The sequence below is a fragment of the Ahaetulla prasina genome, chromosome 2 (assembly GCF_028640845.1).
Source record: "Ahaetulla prasina isolate Xishuangbanna chromosome 2, ASM2864084v1, whole genome shotgun sequence".
Taxonomy (NCBI): domain Eukaryota; kingdom Metazoa; phylum Chordata; class Lepidosauria; order Squamata; family Colubridae; genus Ahaetulla; species Ahaetulla prasina.
In genome coordinates, this window is record NC_080540.1 from 274,019,922 (window position 1) to 274,041,453 (window position 21,532).

The following is a 21,532-nucleotide window of genomic DNA, read 5'->3' on the forward strand; positions in this document are numbered from 1 at the left end:
CATTTACCATTATTTAAACCGTCTATTAACAGACTTAAAGGATAACTATAAAATGTATACAACATAAACAAACTGCTTAGCATCACACCTTTACTATTCTGTTTTCTTTGCATTGATAAGAGAGAGGGCAGAGCTTTAAGTATGCATATATTATTAATAGGTAATATGAGGTAGTTTGGTATATGACAGATGAGATTAGAAGATCTTCTACCAGTTCCTATTACTAATATTAACTAGCTGGATATTTCAAGAATTGGATTTCAAGAACCATGCATGTATGTATCTTTTGACAGTAGTATTCACTATATCAGCTTTATCAGCTTTTATTCATTTAATGTTCAATTTTGTTATCACAAGTAGTAGCTGTTCATGCACACATTTCTTGTAAAATATTGTACAGTATAAACTTATACAGATAAATAGATACGTTTATTGTTATGTATCTAATTTTGGAGGGAAAATTGAGCAAGAAAAAGCTGAAAGATCATTGGCTAACACCCTGACTAAGAAACTATATAAAGAGAGCTGTACCACTGTATATTTTGCTGGATTCTCACTGTACAATAAAGAGCTGTTGTTCACATAGACCTGTCTCCTGTCTCCTCAATCGCCCAACTTAACACCGACGACAAAGGTGGGATCGAGATAGATAGGTAGACCAAAAAGAGCTGACAACCTTCAAATCCAACCAGTAGGACAGGGCAGAAAGAGCCTAGTACAACAGGCACGATGTCTGCCTACATGCTGCCAACTCCATTCGATCCATTGAAAGAAAAGTGGGGATCGTACATGGCGTGGTTTGAATGCTTCCTCGAAGCTAACGATCTTCAAGGCCTGTCTGATAATCGGAAGAGAGCCTACTTTCTGTGCCCCAAAGTCTTCGACATCATTGAGTCGCTATCAGAGCCGCCCCAGTGCAATCGGTGCCATGGCAGATTTTGCAGACCATGCTAGGGGCACATTACGCCCCAATTCCCTCCAAATTTGTTCACCGGTACGAGTTCTGGCAGAGATTGCAGCGAGAGGGAGAACTGATCAGCGCTTACATGGCCGCCCTGCACAAAGCCACAACAACTGCGAGTACCGAGACCTTGATGATGCGCTCCTAGAGCAACTAATCTGCGGCATTAGAGATATTCGCCTCCAGAGAGGGCTGCTAGCCAAAACCAATCTGACCCTGCATATTGCATTGGATGAAGCAAGGGCACACGAGTCATCGACTAAGGCTGCCAAGACGCTGCAGCGACCAGCACCACCCCAGACAACTCCAGAATCGGCCCCGGTACATCAAGAGGTGACCCAGTCCAACAGCAGCGATGAGACTGACAAAGACTTCTTCAAGACAGACAAACACAAACACCATGACGGGGACCGAAAAGATGGCTGTGCCAGTTGTGGAGGATCACACCAAAGACAGATATGTCAGTTCAAAGATGCCATTTGTAGATGACAACTTTTACTTAAATACCCATTGCTACTAGGACAAACAGGTATCCCCACTTTAACGAAATCCTGAGGATCCCTGCGATATATTTCAAGAGGGATAATTTCAGCTTACTGCTCCTCTATAATCACCGGCAACTTTCACTCAACTGCCGTTACTTCTTCCATCTTGTAACGGCCGCTCTCAGAAATCTAATCTAATCTAATCTAAAGCTGCCGCTGCCCCTTCACTGCTGCCGGGATACGGACGATCGTCGGACGTCCACCTGCCCCGCTGATTCATCTCTGGTGACCCAGTGGACTCGGGAGATCCTGATTTAAGAGGCTTTTGCTGCTGCTGCCCCCTCCACTGCCGGTATACAGACGACCGCCGGGCAGCTGCTAGAGCCGCGGTTCTGTCAGCCGCCGCCGCCGCAATTTTGACAGCTCATCCGATCATCCTGAGTTTTTGCAGCGGCCATCGCTGCCAGGGCAGCCTGCACCACCTAAACTGCATCTAGGGATCGATTGAATTGCTGAGGAGGTTTGGCTAAGCCACGATTCAAACAGCCGCGGCTGCTGTCCACAGCTGATCCACGTCCCATCGGCAATTTTGACAGCCGCCTCCGCCCACACCTGATCGACCTGTATTTGTAGAAGCCGCGATTCAAACAGCCGCGGCTGCTGTCCACCGCTGATCCAAGTCCCATCAGCAATTTTGTCAGCCGCCTCCGCCCACACCTGATCGACCTGAATTTGTAGAAGCCGTGATTCAAACAGCCGCGGCTGCTGTCCACCGCTGATCCACGCCCCATCGGCAATTTTGACAACCGACCTATTTTGTTGCAGCTGTCACTGCCAGAGCAGCCAGCACCACCAGAACTTCATCCAAGCTTCAATTAACCCTTGTGCCGGGTGAGTTGCTAAGGAGGTTTAGCACCACCCACACTGCTTCTGCCTCCATACCTAAAGGACTTTTTAAATCTCCCGCCAATCTTCACCATAAACATAGTGTTCACAGCATCCACAATTACCATCCCTGCTTTCTCCATTCTCACATCACTTCCTTCTCTGCAACCTCCAGTATCCCTACTCCAAACTTAATACCCTTGAAAGTGAAAGTGCGAGAAATAGAAGTTGAGAAAGATTGTTTAAGAAAAGATACTTCCTCAATTATTGAATAATTATAAAATTATTCAATAAATAAAATAGAAGTAATAAGTAAGATACCGCTTCATTACTTATCACATAATTTATTCATAATTAATAATAATAAATAAATACATCATTATGCCAGCCAAAAAATCCAACGCTGATAAAAACTTAGAAACAAGAATAATAGCTACAATTGAACAAAACTTGGAAAAAAGAATACTAGCTATTGAACAAAACCTAGAAAAAAGAATACTAGCCATTGAACAAAACCTAGAAAACAAAATCCTAACAGTTATAGAACAAAGTTTCACCAATCTGATAAAACAAATTACAACACAAAGAAATGATTTCTCGACTGATCTAAATCTCTTCCCAACTCATCTACCTTTACATAATACTCATCCTTCAATTCTACCTAAACAACAATTTACTACTGACCAACTTATTAGAGATGCCTTGGAGAGAGGTCAAAAAATAAATAATGCAATATTATTTGGTCTAGAAAACACAAACGAACCCGATATCTCCAAAATTCACAACATAATTGGAAATTATAATTCATCATCCATCTCCCCAAATGAAATAATTGCAGTCTCCAGAGATGGTCCTGAATATAAAAACAGTGACGGATCAATAGCACCAAGATTCTGCAGAGTCATCTGCATAAACGAGAGCAGCAAACGTAAGTTCATATATACCATCAACTCTATTGCTAAAACAAATCCTGCCTACAGTAAACTTAGATCACGCCCTGATCTATCTTTCCTGCAGCGGATATGTTCTCGTGAACTCCGCACTGAACTTAAACGAAGGCAAGACGATGGTGAATCAAACCTATATATTGATTACCGTGCCAACTGCATTAAAATTAAATCCTACAATCAAAAACTCACCACCAAACCCCCCATCACTCATAACATCCAACCAGCCATCCCAACGACCAATCAAGTACCCATCAACCAACCATCCATTGAAACTGTCATCCAATCAGCCATCCAACAAACTATTCAACCAGCCATCCGTACAGCTATCCAACAAACCATTCAACCAGCCATCCGATCATCCATCCAACCAACCTTTCAACCAGCCTTTCAACCAGCCATCCAACCAACCATATCAACAAACAGTCAAGTACCCAACATCCAAGCACTTTCCGCCCAAAACTTCCATCCACTCATCCAACCTCCTATACCACCACCAGTTGTACATATCCCTCAACCAATTAACATTCAAAACTAGGTATTACCTCTTTAACACCTCTTTCTACAGATTTTAAATGTAAATTGATGAATGCAAGAAGTATTCTTAACAAATTACCTGAATTTATCCTCCTGCTAAACAGTGGTACATTTGATATCATATTTATTTGTGAAACATGGCTAATCTCATCCATCCCTGATTCCATCATTTTAAACAAAGAATATCAAGTTCACCGTTCAGATCGTGAAAACTGAAGAGGTGGTGGAATGGCTATTTTCTATAAAAAGTCACTGAATCTAAAAAACATTCAATTTGCTCACAAACTTTCTCTTCCTGAAACTATTGTATGTGACCTATCATCTAATACCTCACTTCGATTCATTCTATGCTACAGAGCCCCTGACTATGATATTACTCATGCTAATATTTTAACCTCATTACTAACGTGGCCTGCCTCTTGCCCATATCCACTCATCTTCCTGGGTGACCTAAATTTACCTCTCATCAACTGGTTAACAAACGAAAGTACTACTGATCCAATCCACACTACAATATACAACGCTGTTACAAACCTAGGTCTTGAACAACTTGTAACTAACAGTACATTATTTATTTATTTATTTATTTATTCAAATTTATATACCGCCCTATCTCCCGAAGGACTCAGGACATGACTAAACAACTGCCTTGACCTCATCTTCTGCAACAACAACAATACCATTTATGGACTACAAATAAGAGAACCCTTTTCCAACAGTGATCATTGCATGATTGACTTCCATCTTAATATACGTTGTCACTTAAATCATCATATCAATAGCATTCCCATCTACAACTTCAAAAAAGCCAATTATGACCTTATAAACAATGATCTTTCATTTCTGGACTGGCAATATCTGTTCTCAACCTGTATAACTGCTGAAGACCACTATAGAGTTTTCCTAATTGAAATCAACAGAGTCATCGTACTATACGTACCACTAACTACCACCAAGATCAGGAAAAGCAAACTACCCATATCAATAAAAAAGCTTCAATCTAAAAAAAGATCCCTCTGGAAAAGAAACAAAAAGGCTATGTAGCTAATTTTAAAAATCGATACAGATCTATATGTAACCAAATAAAAACTGAATGCACAAATTACCACACCAAGCAAGAAGAGGATCTTCTGCGCACTAATTCCAGTCGTGCCTTCTATAATTTTGTCAACAACAAGCTTAAAAACTCTAGATGCATGCCACCACTAAAAGACTCTGATGGCAATGTACACAATGATGAAGTAACTAGAGCAAACCTCTTTAACAAATTCTTTGCATCAGTTTTTGTCAACAGTGATGGCACTCATCCCACATTTCCTAATTGTATAAGCAACGAGCATGACAACTTAACTAATGTTGATTTTACAGAAGAAAATGTTGATAAAGCTCTAAGTAAATTGAAGCCATCTCTATCCATTGGACCTGATGGACTTTGTGCTTATTTTTTTAAAAAACTCTCTAGTAATCTAGCAGAACCCCTAAGTATAATCTTTAAAATAGCTTTTACTACCAGTTCCCTTCCCAGTCTCTGGTCACTAGCCACAGTCATTCCAGTTTTCAAAAAAGGCGACCCCAGCTTAGTTGATAATTACAGACCAATTTCCCTATGTTGCGTCGCCTGCAAGGTTATGGAATCCATCATCAACCAATCCATTACCTTACACTTTGAAATACACAACCTTCTCTCAAATAAACAATTTGGCTTCAGGAAAAAATTATCTTGCAATTTACAGTTTCTCCACTGTAAAAACCTATGGACAACAAATCTTGATCTAGGTAAATCAATAGATGCAATATATATTGACTTCTGTAAAGCTTTTGACTCAGTAGTACATGATAAACTTCTCCTAAAATTAAAATCCTATGGCATTTCAGGACCCTTACACAACTGGATATCTGCTTTTCTGTCAAACAGACAACAAATAGTTAAAATTGGTAATGCTCTATCAAATCCTGTTCCTGTCAAGAGTGGTGTTCCTCAAGGCAGCGTTCTTGGTCCTACTCTCTTTATAATATACATAAATGTTCTTTGTAATCATATCTCAAGTAACTGTGTTCTCTTTGCTGATGATGTCAAACTTTTCAATACCACTGATAATACATCCACAATTCAAAAGGACCTTGATCATCTAACTGCTTGGTCTAAAATTTGGCAACTACAAATCTCAACCAGTAAATGCTCAGTCTTGCATATTGGAAGAAAAAACCCAATCACAAAGTACATGCTTGATGGACATTGCCTCGCAGATGACCCCCACCCTGTCAAAGACCTTGGAGTTTTTATATCTAACGATTTAAGTTCTAAAGCCCACTGCAACTATATAGCTAAGAAGGCTCTAAGAGTTGTTAACTTAATTTTACGTAGCTTCTTTTCAAAAAAACACCACGCTACTGACCAGAGCATATAAAACATTTGTTAGGCCGTCAGGTGGTCTTCAAAAGACAGCTGTTCATCCAGGAGAACGCCCAAGTTGCGCACCGTCTCCATCGGGGCCAATGACTCGCTCGCAACAGTCAGCCGCGGACTCAGCTGACTGTACCGGGATGCCGGCATCCACAGCCACTCCGTCTTGGAGGGATTGAGCTTGAGCCTGTTTCTCCCCATCCAGACCCGTACGGCTTCCAGACACCGGGACAGCACTTCGATAGCTTCGTTGGGGTGGCCCGGTGTGGAAAAGTACAGCTGAGTGTCATCAGCGTACAGCTGGTACCTCACACCGAAGCCACTGATGATCTCACCCAACGGCTTCATATAGATGTTGAACAGAAGGGGCGAGAGAATCGACCCCTGCGGCACCCCACAAGTGAGGCGCCTCGGGGCCGACCTCTGCCCCCCTGTCAACACCGTCTGCGACCGATCGGAGAGATAGGAGGAGAACCACCGATAAACGGTGCCTCCCACTCCCAATCCCTCCAACCGGCACAGCAGGATACCATGGTCGATGGTATCAAAAGCCGCTGAGAGGTCTAATAGGACCAGGGCAGAGGAGCAACCCCTATCCCTGGCCCTCCAGAGATCATCCACCAACGCGACCAAAGCCATCTCCGTGCTGTAACCGGGCCGGAAACCGGACTGGAACGGGTCTAGATAGACAGTTTCCTCCAGTTGCCGGGGAAACTGACATGCCACCATACTCTCTACAACCTTCACCGCGAAGCGAAGGTTGGAGACCGGACGATAATTACCTAAAACAGCCGGGTCCAGGGAAGGCTTCTTGAGGAGGGGCCTCACCACCGCCTCTTTCAAGGCGGTTGGAAAGACTCCCTCCAACAAAGAAGCATTTGTAATCGCCTGGAGCCAGCCTCGTGTCACCTCCTGAGTGGCCAGTACCAACCAGGAGGGGCATGGGTCCAGTAAACACGTGGTGGCATTCAACCTACCCAGCAACCTGTCCATGTCCTCGGGAGCCACAGGGTCAAACTCATCCCAAACAATGTCAACAAGACCGCCCTCAGACGCCCCATCTGGATCCCCGCAATTTTGGTCCAGACCGTCCCGAAGCTGAACGATTTTATCGTATAGATAACCATTAAACTCCTCAGCACATCCCTGCAACGGGTCATCCCGCTCCCCCTGGTGAAGGAGGGAACGGGTCACCCGAAACAGGGCGGCTGGGCGGTTATCTGCCGACGCAATGAGGGATGAGACGTAGCAACGTCTCGCTTCCCTCAGTGCCACAAGGTAGGTCCTATTATAGGACCTAACTTGTGTCCGATCAGCCTCCGAACGACTGGACCTCCACGAACTCTCTAGCCGTCTTCTCCGGCGTTTCATCCCCCTCAGCTCCTCGGAGAACCAAGGAGCCGGTTGGGATCTACGCCGGGTCAGAGGCCACAAAGGCACGACGCGGTCTAAAGCCCCAGCCGTGGGCCTTTTTGGTATTTATATGACCTGAACTGGATGCAGTATTCCAAATGAGCTACAATAGTGCAGTACAGAGTGGTGCTATGTTCCCTGTTGATGCAGCATAGAACTGCATTGACTTTAGAAGATACTGAATTTTGATGCATTGAACTCTACATTTTCCCTGCCTAATTTCTACATATAACTCAATTGCTCAAACCAAGAAACAAGAAACTTTTCACACAGCTTTTCTGCTGTAATTATATCTGCCAGCTCTGATAACATCTCCCAAATGCCTTTTTAGTAACAAATTAAATCAGTAGACTTGGAGCACTTCCTCCATGCTGCAGCAGTCTTTAGTAGAACCCAACCCTTAGTGTTGTTTTTAAAAAGTATATAATGGGGTTTTAAAAAACCTATTCCATGTATTTTATGGTTTCTGGAGTTTTTATATTATGGAAAACTTTGGGATAAGACTGCATAAATGATGATCTGGGAATTACAGAGGATCACCACTAAGAGTTGGAAGCTTTTCCATGGCATTGTACAGGAATTACAGACTCCTAATTGCCAAAGATGTCCTTCTGTGAAAGAAGGAAAAAAATCATCAGAGTCCCAAGAAAAAAAGTACATAAAGCAAAAAGAAGGAAGAAACAGAATTACAATTACAGTGGCAAAGTTCAGGACTTTGCAGAGCAGCCCAAACAGAGAAGAAAAAATAGATAGACCTAAGAGGAAAGATAAAACAATAGTCTGAATAAAGTGGTTTAAAGCTGATCATTTGTTGGGTTTGTTGGGGTTTTTTTTTAGCATGATTATAGGAATTATTCCAGTCCTCAGCTATAAATGTGAATTGTATTCATTATATTCTAAAAGTGTTAGCAATATTATTTCTACTGTAGAAGAAAAAGGCATCAATACATACTTTTGTCACAACGGGTAGAATTTAGAAAATGGAATGCTGTCGTTATGTTGTTATCTTTAAAATTACGGGAAGTAAAACATGATTGTAACCTTTTTCTATCAGAAATTACAGTTGGTTAAAAATAATTTCCATCTATTTTAGCAAAGCTTGTTTTGATTATTTTATTTTGCCCTAGTCTGGAGCCAGTGACTGCTATGTAAACCAAACATATACTTGCAGATTAAACATCAGGCTATCTTCATTACTTGCCCATATCTAATTGCCGGGAAGCTAATAGAAATCATCTCTCTCTATAAAATTCTTTAAAACACACAAAATTAGGTCAGCTACAGATAATAATGCCATCCAGTTAACAGCTTTTTGCATACTGTAATTATAATCAAGAGAACTAAGGAGTTAAAAATGGCTAACAGAGAGGATACATGTATGGTTGACGTAAAAATATTTTCTAACTTGTTTTATACCAGTTATTCTCAGACTAGTATTTCCTGGTATTTTATATATACCATAGCTTCCATAACTGAGCATGCTAGTTGAAGCAGATAGGACAGATAGTGCAGAACATCTGGAGAGACCAGTTGGAATCCTGAATTATAATAATCTTCCTTCTGCCTCTATAAAGCTAGTGTGAAGCCATGAAAATACTTGCGATGTATTCTTATAGAAAAGAGGTATCCAATATTATTTTTATTTCTTCTTTTTTTTTACAAACACAATTGTGTTCTAAAAGTATTCTTTTTATGGTATTGTGTAACAATATTTTTGCAGCATACATAAAATCCTTAGGGGTGTACATTAATGTTTTTTCCAGATAAGCATACAGTACTCTGAGAAATATATCAGTAAGCCTGCAGCAGATCCATTATTAGTAGTGATAATTGATTAGTCCTGCATTAAAGTATATCACGTACGGTACTCCATATGTAAATGTCTGAAGCTTTTCATTCATTTTAGATTTGTTAAGGCACATATTTCATGCTGTAATAAAATAAAAACATGATAGTGAGTACAAATTAATGTTTCTTTCTCTGCAATTGATGTTCTGAGGGTTATTTTTCTCTCATAAAATTTCTCTAGAATATATCACTTGGGGATTTTTGGGTAGCTAAAATGTTACTTGTATGTTTTATGAACCCACTAAACTTAAAACCATCCTTTTTGGAAAAGTAATGTGGATACATTTTGCTTTCTGCAACCTCAAAAATGTTAAAATAAAAACGCTTGCTTGAATTCCCTCTCTTGGCTCAAGTTACTAGGTGGTCCCAAGTTACCAGAAGTAAAATTTATAAATCTAACCCCTAGTCTAGACATTTTCCAGCAATGACTGCAGTTCAAAAAATATTAATGTCTAGCCGGCAAAGTGAAGTTCCCCCCAGTGATTTTGCAAGGACTAAAAAGTTAACCTTTTGCCAACTGCTGCTTTTAGGCATGGAGGTTATTAAAAATAATCCAGGCATTTATAACTAAGGCTTTTAAGACTGAAACACATTGGCATGACCCTTTGTGTCTCCTTTTGTTTGTTCAGGCTTGGCCTCTGTTGCTGGAATGTGTGAGCCTGAAAGGAGCTGTAGTATTAATGAAGACATTGGCCTTGGCTCTGCTTTTACCATAGCCCATGAGATTGGTCACAAGTACGTATATTTTTAAACTTTTAATACATTTAGTTTAATTATCTTAATTTGCCCTCTTATATTGGCTGTCTTTCCTGTATCCTGATTATTTTTGTTGTTGTTTGATTTCATCAACCATATGATCTTTAAAGAGTTATTACTGCAGCATATATATATTATTGATGTGAAATTACTTCTAGTTGTTTCGGTTTCACATAAAATCACTGTTACAGTGTATTGCTATAATAGCATTAAATAAATCATATAAGCATAGAATAATACTATGCAACCATTGTACAACTATGCTGTAATAACAGTACAGTTCAGGATATATATTTTGAGACTGAATTCAAAGATTGTTGCTTACCTTTTCATTTTAGAATCAGATTATATAGTACTGCTTATAACACAGTGTTTCACTTGGAAACACACTGAAAACTGCTTTAACCATGTTTAATTTACATGATTTAATCACATTATTTTTAACTATTTTCACTGTAAATCCTCACTATTGCAATACTGGGATCTCCTAAAATGAATGAAACTAAAGTTAACAATAGATCACTTATAATAAAATTTAATCTAAATATCATGGGAGTTTTTGAACTTTGATGCCCTCTATTTATTGCAGACATGTGCAGCCAAAATGAACAGAGTTTAGACGAAGTTTTGATAGTACTCACCCTTGATCTGCACAAATCTGATTAGATATTTTAATTCACTTGAAACTTCCTGCTAGCATAGTCATATTACCAATGAGTAATATGTAGGGGATGTCAAAATGTGTCCTGTAATAGAGTGACCTTACTCATGTGATACACTTATCTAATCCAAAATGGAATCAAGTGCAAATAATGCAAGTGCAAAGTGTTAATTTTGTCATTATCTTTGTCATTAAGGTTTGTACCAGATGCTTAATCTGAGAAGGCATGATCCATAGTTTGAGAATTCTGTTGCAAGGTTCATTTTGATTCAGTCCAGAAATGGGAATTACAGCCAGATTTACTCAGTTGCTAATATTCGATGCCAACATCTTGCTAACACTTAGAATTCAGGAACAAAGAAGCAATGCTTTTTAAGAAATCTGTATGTTACCATACATAAAACATATAGCTTGCTAACTAAGAAAGAAAATAAAATAAAGAGAAATCTTGCAGTTTTTAGATCAGCAATGATAGTTTAATTTTAGCTAATTTTTTAGGAAGAAAAGTCAACTGAAGCCAAATTTTGTGGCATTAATTTTTTACACTTTGTAAGTCATCTTGGCAGAATGAACTGTTTCTTCAAATAAGAAACAAGTCACTACAACCGTTCTTAGCAGCTTACTATTCTATTATTACATTTGATACTCGGGGCAAAATGACAGTTACAATCTAATACACATTTAGAGATCAACAAGTATCATTGAATTTAGTAGAATTAATTATACATGTAGAAATTACACAGTTGAAACTCATTTAGAGTATTCAGTTTTTTTCCTGCGATTTCAATATATTGGAAATTTGTATCTCCATTTCTCTTTCCTCACTATTTTGATAAAAGTAATAAATCTCTAGCATGTCTTTCTTTTCTTCTTTTTACAAATCTAGACACATTTAGGAATATGTTACCATCTTTTAGATGATGAAACTAAACATATTTCAGGAGTTGTTGCAAACTGCTTCAAGGAATTATATGCTAGATTTGTTATGCATTTTATTTTAGGTCTTTATTTATTACAAGTAATTTGACATACAGTGTAAAGATTCCTTAAAACGTCAGAAGAACATATGCAAGACTGGGATAAGGCGGTATAATGAATGAAAATAGTATTTTTTTAAATAGTTTCTCTTCTATGCTGGTAATCCATTTCAGAAACTGCAAAGCAAGACTTGGCTATCTGGTATTAAGAGCAAAGTTCAATTTCAATTCTACATCCTTTCAGTTCTGACATAAGGGAACATAAGTTGGTGCTGAAAAGCAATAAATATGCAGATGTACATGGAACGATAAATGGAGAGTGGGAATGAGGGATTTCAAGTGGAAACATTTCCCATCCATTATTATGGAGCAGAATACTTGTTCCAGTTTCAGAAATGTTGAAGGTCGGAATTAATATATTATTCTAAGGGAGCAACAATAGCAAACCAAGAGAAGGAAAATGGAAAAGATGGGAGTTATAGCAGTGTGTTAATGACCAATTGTTTAGAATTATTTCCAATCGGATAATCTAGTGCAGAGAGACACGTTAGTCTCTATTTTCCTCCTTTCCATATTGTAATACTTTTGATATATGTATCCTATGCCTGGAAAAAGTATTCATTTGGATACATGGAGGAGCTTTATTTAATGAATTTATGTCCCATATTTCTGTTTGTTCCAACATTCTTGATAACCTACACAATACATACTCTAAAAATAACAAAATAATACAGTTAAAATTAAAATAACCAAAAATTAGAAGCTTGGTGAAAGACATACTTTCTATTACTTATCTAAGAGCCAGACATAACTCTTTAGGGAGAATATCTCATTACTAGAGAGACCCAAAGAATTAGACCCTTTCTCATATATATGATGATGAAACTTCTAACAGAAGAACTGTTGATCTAAGTTCCAGAGCATTTTCATAAATGAAGATGCAGTACCACATATGCAATATTACATATAATTAGGCTTTAAGTCATTTAGAATCATAATAGCCTTTTAACTGTGCCCATTAAGCAATTGCTAGCCAGTGCAGATATTTTAATGGAACTCCTGTCTTACATTAGTCAGCAGTCTTCCGCTTCATTTTTCACCAATTACAATTTATAGACATTATCAAAGGTGCATAAAGCACAGTGTAGTATCTTGAGAAAACTGTGATCAAGACATGAATAATTGTCACTAAGTCTGACCAGTCCAGGAAAGTTCACAGCATCCTAGCTATAATAGTTGAAATATGCTCTTTGCCACAGCTGCCATCTGTAAATCCAGTGATAGCTGATGGAAAAGTGCTCTTCCAATTCCAAAGTACATCTTCCTGGGGGAGGCCATTAATCCAGATCAAGCTTTACTTTAACCACTTAATTGGACTTATTATACCTTATCCAGCCCATTATTGATATTCAACGGTACTGATTGCATTGACATTAGAAGGCAGAGAGCACTAGATTTGGTATCCTCATCATCCTGATGGCATCTATTCCAAAGACCAGGACTACTGCACGATGAGCTCAAATCATAGTTTTTCCAAAAAGCCCATGAGGACACTATGGGGAATGGAAGTAAAAGCTGACAAGGAGAACTAGAAAAGTCATAGTCCCATTTGCTTTCTTGTGTTTCAAACCAAGTGTTCAGCAAAAAAACATGGTAGATGGAAAGGATTTAACTATGGTTTCTGTTACAAAACCATTGTTTTCTATGAAGTTTAAATTCAGCCAATTTTTAATAATGCTTATGAAAGTGGAATAACATCTAGCAGAAATATTTGTAACATGATGATTAATGACTGTGTTAAAGTTTCTTAAATATTAGAACAAGATGACAAATTGTAAAAGGAAGACATTCTTGAGTTACTTATATTGCTGTAGTCCAATTTACTTCAGTGCATCTGAAATAAAAGAAGAGATCAAATAATACATATGACATTCAATACACTGCCATTTTAGGTTTTATCAAAAAAAGTTAAAGTGAAGTGTTTTGGAAGCCAATATGCATTTGGGACTGTTATGTCTGGGAATGCAATCTTGAAAAAGAAAAATTGCCCTTCATACAGCAAATAGGAGTAAAAAATACATACTCACATTTTTGTTAGAATCAGTGAATATTTTCCTGCTACCTTTTTTAGTGGAGGAGACTATTTTTCTATATTAAAAAATAGAAAAGCAGTCCTGAATAATTTCAAATGATATATATTGTTTCAATTAATATGAAATATTAACTGTTTTTTTAATCTTCTTTTAATCACTTTATATTTCTTGATTTGTTTTTCCTTATGCGAAGGTTCTAAAATGGTAATCTCTGCTGGCACTAAATCAGATAGGATTATGCTGTAAATATAGTGAAATTTGTACAGTGAAATGAACGATATAGACATGCTAATAATTTTGTGCTAATAGCTCTCAAATGTAACTTACATATATCCCTTTATTTACTTCTCATTCTCTCTGAATATTTTTCAGTATTCAGTTGATATGAAATTTTATACTGCATTGTTACATTTGCTGTCTCCTATAAAAAAATAGTTTCTCTTCCCTCCTTATTCTTTCTGATAGTTTTGGTATGAACCATGATGGAATTGGAAATTCTTGTGGGACCAAAGGTCATGAAGCAGCAAAACTTATGGCAGCTCACATTACAGCAAACACCAACCCCTTCTCATGGTCAACTTGCAGTAGGGATTATATCACCAGTTTTTTAGAGTAAGTATTCTCTCAAAGCAATTATAAATTTGGGGGAGGGAGGGAATTTCCACCCATATTTATACCTTGCTAGTGTGAGTAACAAAGCTAGAGAATGTGTAGTCATAAGCCCCAATCCAGTAAAGTATGCAGAGTGGATGATCAGCACTGTCAGATTCGCTCATACGATTTAGCTGTACAAAATCAGAAAATAGAATGGAGTAGAAAACAGGAATCACTACAAGATATCATTTAGGATGAACATATTAAGTGTTAATATTGACAGTGCTGCCCATCATAACGCAAGAACTCCACCTTCGGGTCTTGGATGTCATTGTTCTCTTATTCTGCCCTCACTAAATATAGACCTCATATGTCATGTTGTGAAAGACTTGTTTTGCCTCTTTATTTAACATGATTACTCCATTCATATGATTAAATGACGTTTGACTTTGTATATGATGATGATAACGTGTGTAGTGTCTTCTGTAATGTTCAATAAAAGTTGTGTGTGGAGAAAATTTTAGTAAAATTTATTTCTAATTAAGCATTGATTTTGGGGACAGAATTGAATTTATTAATAAAATAGGTGGTGTATACTTTGGGATAAGAAGCCAAATTACATCATGGGTTTTAGAAAACATATTTTTTCCTTAAACATTTATGATTGATAATAAAAGAGAACAAAAAGAGGAGAAAGCTGACGGAAGTGGGCAGACAGGAGAGGATGAAATAGAGCTTAAGAGAACATATTGGGGCTATTGATGAAGTTGTAAGCAGGGCAGTAGTCAACGTTGGAAGACTAGAGGAAGAAAAAAAAGCAAAGAAGGTAATCTTAGTGAGAAAAACAGAAACGAACACCCAAGAACTCTTTTTTTAAAAAAAAAGATGGCTAGGTATGTTTTCCCTTCTGGTAGTTAATAGAAATTAAATGATAAATTTATATCTATTTTTAGATCCTTTTTCACAAATCACTAAGGATTTATGATTCTTAATAATAGCAGCAACAAAATGTACCTTTCCCCTACTTGCTATAACTTATGTTACTGTAAAGAAAATCCTTTCTTTGGGGTGTGGAATACCATTAGTTTCATTTAGTCTTGCTACCTAACAAAATATTCCCTGGCTCCAACTTCTGTAACTCAAAGTAGATTGTTATATCAGATCCTTGGTTAGTTGAGTAATATGTTTATATGTGTACCTGAACCCAGTTTATCACTACTTTCTCGTTTTCACTCTTTGCAGTCAAATAAATGTCACCTGAAAGAATTATTGTAGAAATGTTATATTCCAACAGAAGAGTATATTTAATAGATCCAATAAGTTGAACTGTGAAGTCCTTGGTGTTCTCTAAGCTTGGTTATTTGCTTGCAGATATCTCATTACCTAACATTTTATGTTACCTAGTTGGGTAATGACATCTGCAAGTAAGCAACAAAGCTCAGAGACCATTAAAGGCCTCCAAATGTTAGATTGCTTAAGGAGCTAATTTTAATGATGGTCTTCAACAAAGAAATTTTACCTGAAATTATGTAGAAAGAGAAAATCCTGTGAATGATCCAAAAGGTGCTTTTTCAAGAGGCAACTGGACTTTCTGGTTTTTCTTTAAAGATGTTTCACTTCTCATCCAAGAAGCTTCTTCAGCTCTGACTGGATGGTGGAAATTGCACCCACTCACTGGTATACATATGTGGACAATATTTGGGTCAAGATTAAAACACAGGAATTGGAAGTGTGCACCAAACATAGCAATTCTGTGGACAGATATATCAAATTCACATGGGAAGATGTTAAGGAAAATAGTCTAGCCCAGTGGTCACCAACCGGTGGTCTGCAGACCACTGCTGGTCCGTGAGAAAATTTTGGTGGTCCGTGGAGAAATCTTCGTATTTTTGCCAGTCCACCCTGGTGAAGGAGCTGTGGCGCAAGCGGGCCGAAGCACCGATTGCGATGGCTGGAAGCTTTGCGAGGGAAGCACTACTTGCACTTGCACAGTATCAGCATTCCGCCTTGGGATATTTTGCCCAGCCAGTGGCGCAAAACAGCCCCCGTCTCCTGCCGCTTGGGACTCGGAGCAGTAAATGGCGACTGGTCTGGGGAACAGCCGGATTTTGCTCTCTATTGCAGATGCCAAATCGGCTCCCTGCAAGCTCTCGTCTCACGAGGACCGCTCGCTGAAACGGTGCAGGAAACTTCAGCCAGGCTCCTCGAGAGATGAGAGCTTGCACGGGGCTGGGGGGGCACTCTCTTTGCAGCTCTTGCTCAAAGCCACCTGGCTCTGAAAGGGACACGCGGAGAATCAGAATGAGAGAGAGAGAATGGGGGGGGAGAAAGAGAGAATGAGAGAAAGTGTGGGAGAGAGAGAAAAAAAGAGAGGGGGAGATAGAAAAAGAAAGATAGAAAAGGGGAGAGAAAGAGGGGCAGAGAGGGGAGAAAGAGAGAAAGGGGGGAGAAAGAGATGACAGAATGAGTGGGAGAGAGAAAGAGAGAGGGAGAGAGAGAGAAAGAAGAGGGAGAGAGAAAGAATGAGAGAAGGGAGAGAGAGAGAGGGAGAAAGAAAGAAAGAAAGAAAGAGAAAAAGGGGGAGAGAGATGACAGAATGAGGGGAGAGAGAAAGAGGGGAGAGAGAAGGAGAGAAAGAGAGAGGGAGAGAAAGAAAGAGAGAAAGGGGGAGAGAGAAAGATGACAGAATGAGTGGGAGACAGAGAAAGAGAGAGAGAGAAAGAAAGAGAGAAAGGGGGGAGAGAAAGAGAGATGACAGAATGAGTGGGAGAGAGAGAAAGAGAGGGGGAAGACAGAATAAGAGAATGAATGGGAGAGAGAGAAAGGGGGAGAAAGAGGAGGGACAGTGCCTGAAGGGCCCCATCCCGTCACTGGGAGTCCAGGCGCTTCAGCAAGCCGTGCACTGAATTCGTATTAGTGGTCCCTAGGATTTAAAATTATGGACTTGGTGGTCCCTGAGTTCCAAAAGGTTGGGGACTCCAGGTCTAGCCTTCCTGTACTGTGTGGTACATATTAAGGAAGACAGAAACCTTAACATTGAAGTTTACAGAAAACCCACTCTTACATTTTTTTTTAATTGAAAAAGTTTTACAAAGAACAAATTTTTAAACCATTGTTCCCCCCCCTTCCCCCTCCCTCATCCCTCCTCCTTCTCCCCCCCAACCCCCCCCCCGACTTCCCAGAACAAAATGCAAGGTATAACATTTATCAATCATAAGCTAAAATACCACAAAAATCTGACTCATATCCACACTCTTCCAACACACCTTTAACTCCCCTTTCCCATTTAAACATACATGTTAATATATGCCATTCATAACATTATTCATAGACTATTTGGCACTTTTTAGTCCGATACTTGTTTTGAACATAATCAATCCACCTTCTCCACTCCAATACATATTTTTCTTGTGAATGTTCTTTCAAATACACAGAGATTTTTGCCATTTCTGCTAAATTTGATATTTTAAGTGTCCATTCTTCAATCATAGGTAAATCTTCTCTCTTCCAGTATTGTGCAACCAAAAGTCTCGCTGCTGTTATTAAATTTAGAATCAGCTTAGTCTCTATAACTGTACAATCTATAATTATACCCAATAAAAACAACTGTGGAGTGAATTTTATCTTCTTTTTCAAAATATTCTGCATAATCCACCATATTTTAATCCAAAATGCTTTGATTTTTTTACAAGTCCACCATATATGAAAATAAGTATCATCCTCACATTCACATCGCCAACATTTGGCTTGCATATTCGGATATATACATGCCAATTTTTTAGGGTCTAGATGCCATCTATAAAACATTTTATAAAAATTCTCTCTTAAACTTTGTGCTTGTGTAAATTTGACATTTCTAACCCATATTTTTTTCCCATGTTTTCATCATTATAGGTTGTTTAATATTTTGTGCCCATTTTATCATACAATCCTTAACTAATTCTGTTTCAGTCTATTTCTATCAATATATTGTACAACCTCTTAATATGCATTTGACCTTGATCTCTAATTTGTTTTACCAAATTTTCCTCATTTTGTATAATACCAATTTTCTCATCTAATCTCCATCTAGCTTGCAACTGTCCATACTGAAACCAAATATAATTCATGCCTTCATCTCTGAGTTTGTTTAAAGATTTTAGTTGTAGCTTACCCTTTTCTACAAAAAGAAGTTCTTTATAAGTAACCACCTCTTGTAAGATCTCTTGTCTTACATTTTGATTCCAAACACCCACTGGAGCACAAAATGGGAGTCATCAGAACCCTACATCACTGAGCTGAAGGCCTGTCTACCAGCAAAGATAGGAAAGAAAAAGAACAAAAAAACATCAAGGAAGCCCTCAGAATGTGTGGCTATCCCAAATGTGCTGTGAAATCTCAAAAAAGACTATACAGGAGCTCCTCCATAACAGATAATGAAGAAAACAATAAATGAAGCAACATGGTCATTCTGTACGTTGCAGGCATATCGGAAAAGCTCAGGAGGATCTTCAGCCAACATAACATACTGTACATGCACATTTCAAACCCAAGAATACTTTATGGCAGAAGCTTGTCCACCCCAAAGATAAAACATCCAGACGAAAACTGATATATGCAGTACAATGCAGTGAGCCATGTGCAGATTTGTACATTGGGGAAACAAAACAACCACTTTATAAGCGCATGGCACAACATAGGAGAACAAACACATCAGGACTAGATTCAGCAGTCCATTTCTATTTAAAAGACACAGGCCACTCTTTTGAAGAGAGCAAAGTCCACATTTTGGACAGAGAGGACCGCTGGTTTGAAAGAGGGGTTAAAGAGGCCATCTATGTCAAAACTGAACAGCCCTCTCTCCACAGAGGGGGAGGGATAAGACATCATCTGTCTCCCATCTACAACACAGTCTTTTTAACAGTTCCAAGAAGGCTCCACACACATTTTGCTCCATTCAAGTGACCCTGATGACACAGATAAACTTCAGATAAACACAGATGACTTCAGTAATAGAGTTGTCAGCGCCTGGAATGCACTACCTGACTCTGTGGTTTCTTCCACAAATCCCCCAAACTTTTACCTTAGATTGTCTACAGTAGACCTCACCCCATTCTATAAGGGACATGCATAAGTGCACCAGCGTGCCTACCGTCCCTGTCCTAAAGTTTTCTTTTATTCATACCCTTTACATGTGTTTATAATTATGTTTACACTTGTATCTGTCATAAAATACATGCTTGACAAAATTAAATAAATAAATAAAAATAAAAATAAAATAAACCTCCAGGTGACCTTAATGACCTACTAAAATAATGCAAATGACCAGCTGTCTGCAAGGAGTATAATTCCTTCCACTCCCCACCATCCAGTCAGAGCTGAAAAACTTTCTTGGATGAGAAGCAAAATGTTTTCAAAGAACAATCAGAAAGTCCATTTTCCTCTTGAAAAAGCACCTTTGGGACAACCATGACCTGGATGATTGAGAATCTCCATAGACATCCTGTGAACTACTAATCATTGACATACAATGACATGCTTGAGGGGTACACAAAATAACATTTTTATGAATATCTTGAAAATGAGTTATAAAAAGTTATGAATTAATGATCCATAATAGGAAAGCATTTGGTTTGACTTAGGTTTGTCTTCAGATCATATAAATCTTTCACCTTTTTACTTAAGAACAGTATTCCTGGATTTTTTTATATTGAACAGTTCAGGCCGTGGTACTTGCCTTGATAATGAACCTCCCAAGCGTGATTTTCTTTATCCTGTCGTGGCCCCGGGTCAAGTGTATGATGCTGATGAACAGTGTCGCTTCCAATATGGAGCTACATCACGCCAGTGTAAATACGGGGTAAGAGCTCTAAATCCTTATACTATATTAACTGTCCCAAGTAGTCACTTATATATATTTCATCCTCACATAATAGTTTATTAACATATAACTGTTAACATAGTTTTCTACTAGTAATTTGATTGTATTATTGTTTCAAATAAGGAACATCAGTTTTTTATGCTGCATCTTTTGCTTGAGTTGTTTGTATATATTCTATACCTAAATGTTTGAACTGAGCATTTTTCCTCAAAATCAGTTGGATAATCTTAGAGTTTTAGCTAACTCAGAACACTCAGTTACCTGTAGAAATGCTGCTAATGACAAGGTTTAATGACAATGGTTAAATATAAACCTCAGGATATATCTTTCTTTAATATAAAACAATTTTGTACAGAAAACAGTTTTGATTATGTTATGTATTATACTTTTTTGCTTTCTGTCACAGCATTATTATTAGTGACTATGTGATTACCATTATTGTTAACCACTGTAATAATGAGTTTATTAAATTCATTATTACAGTTATTATAATTGAGTTGGGTTGTGAATGTATTCCATTCCTTTTATTCTTTAATACAAGAATTGTTTATTTTATTTATTTTGAAAATGCCATTTAAAAATTCTGTGTGCCTTCCACATGCATTAAAAACCAACATCCAAATACAGTTAGGTTATAAAAAAATCATTAATACAAAATAAACTTTTAGTTATTTTACTAATACTTAAGAACAGCTTGAAATAGCATTTAGTGGTTTTTATAAGCTAAAGCATCACTTACAATGATTCTGTCACCAGTAGGGTTTAAATATGAAAATGGTATTGAAATGGTATTTTGTAGATTTGTTGCCAAGTTACATATTATTTTATATACTTTTTAAATAAAATATTTTTTGAATGATAGTGTTTTGTCAGGTCTAAAAACTACATATAATAATTTACCTAATCATTTGCAATAATCACTTCTTTTAGAACCACAGTACAAAAGGAATTCATTTTTAATATCCCTAGGGTGATAAATACAATATTATTCTTGGGATGAATTTTGGCAATTCATATAGCAATGGATTTAAAAAAATTTTGTGGTTGGCTGACTAGCTGTTAGCTTTTGATTTTTTTTTCAACAAAAAGCCTGTATTGTTTCTGTTTAAGT

At 37.9% G+C, this 21,532-nt stretch overlaps 1 protein-coding gene across 1 annotated transcript in view; it reads left to right on the forward strand.

The window, feature by feature from the left end:
- Positions 1 to 21,532, forward strand: part of ADAMTS6 (ADAM metallopeptidase with thrombospondin type 1 motif 6) — a 157,153-nt gene that overhangs the window by 75,223 nt on the left and 60,398 nt on the right. Inside the window, exons 9-11 of the mRNA XM_058170119.1 lie at positions 10,110 to 10,215; positions 14,433 to 14,579; positions 20,259 to 20,400. Of these exons, the coding sequence (XP_058026102.1) occupies positions 10,110 to 10,215; positions 14,433 to 14,579; positions 20,259 to 20,400 (395 nt within the window). The remainder of the gene's footprint in view (positions 1 to 10,109; positions 10,216 to 14,432; positions 14,580 to 20,258; positions 20,401 to 21,532) is intronic.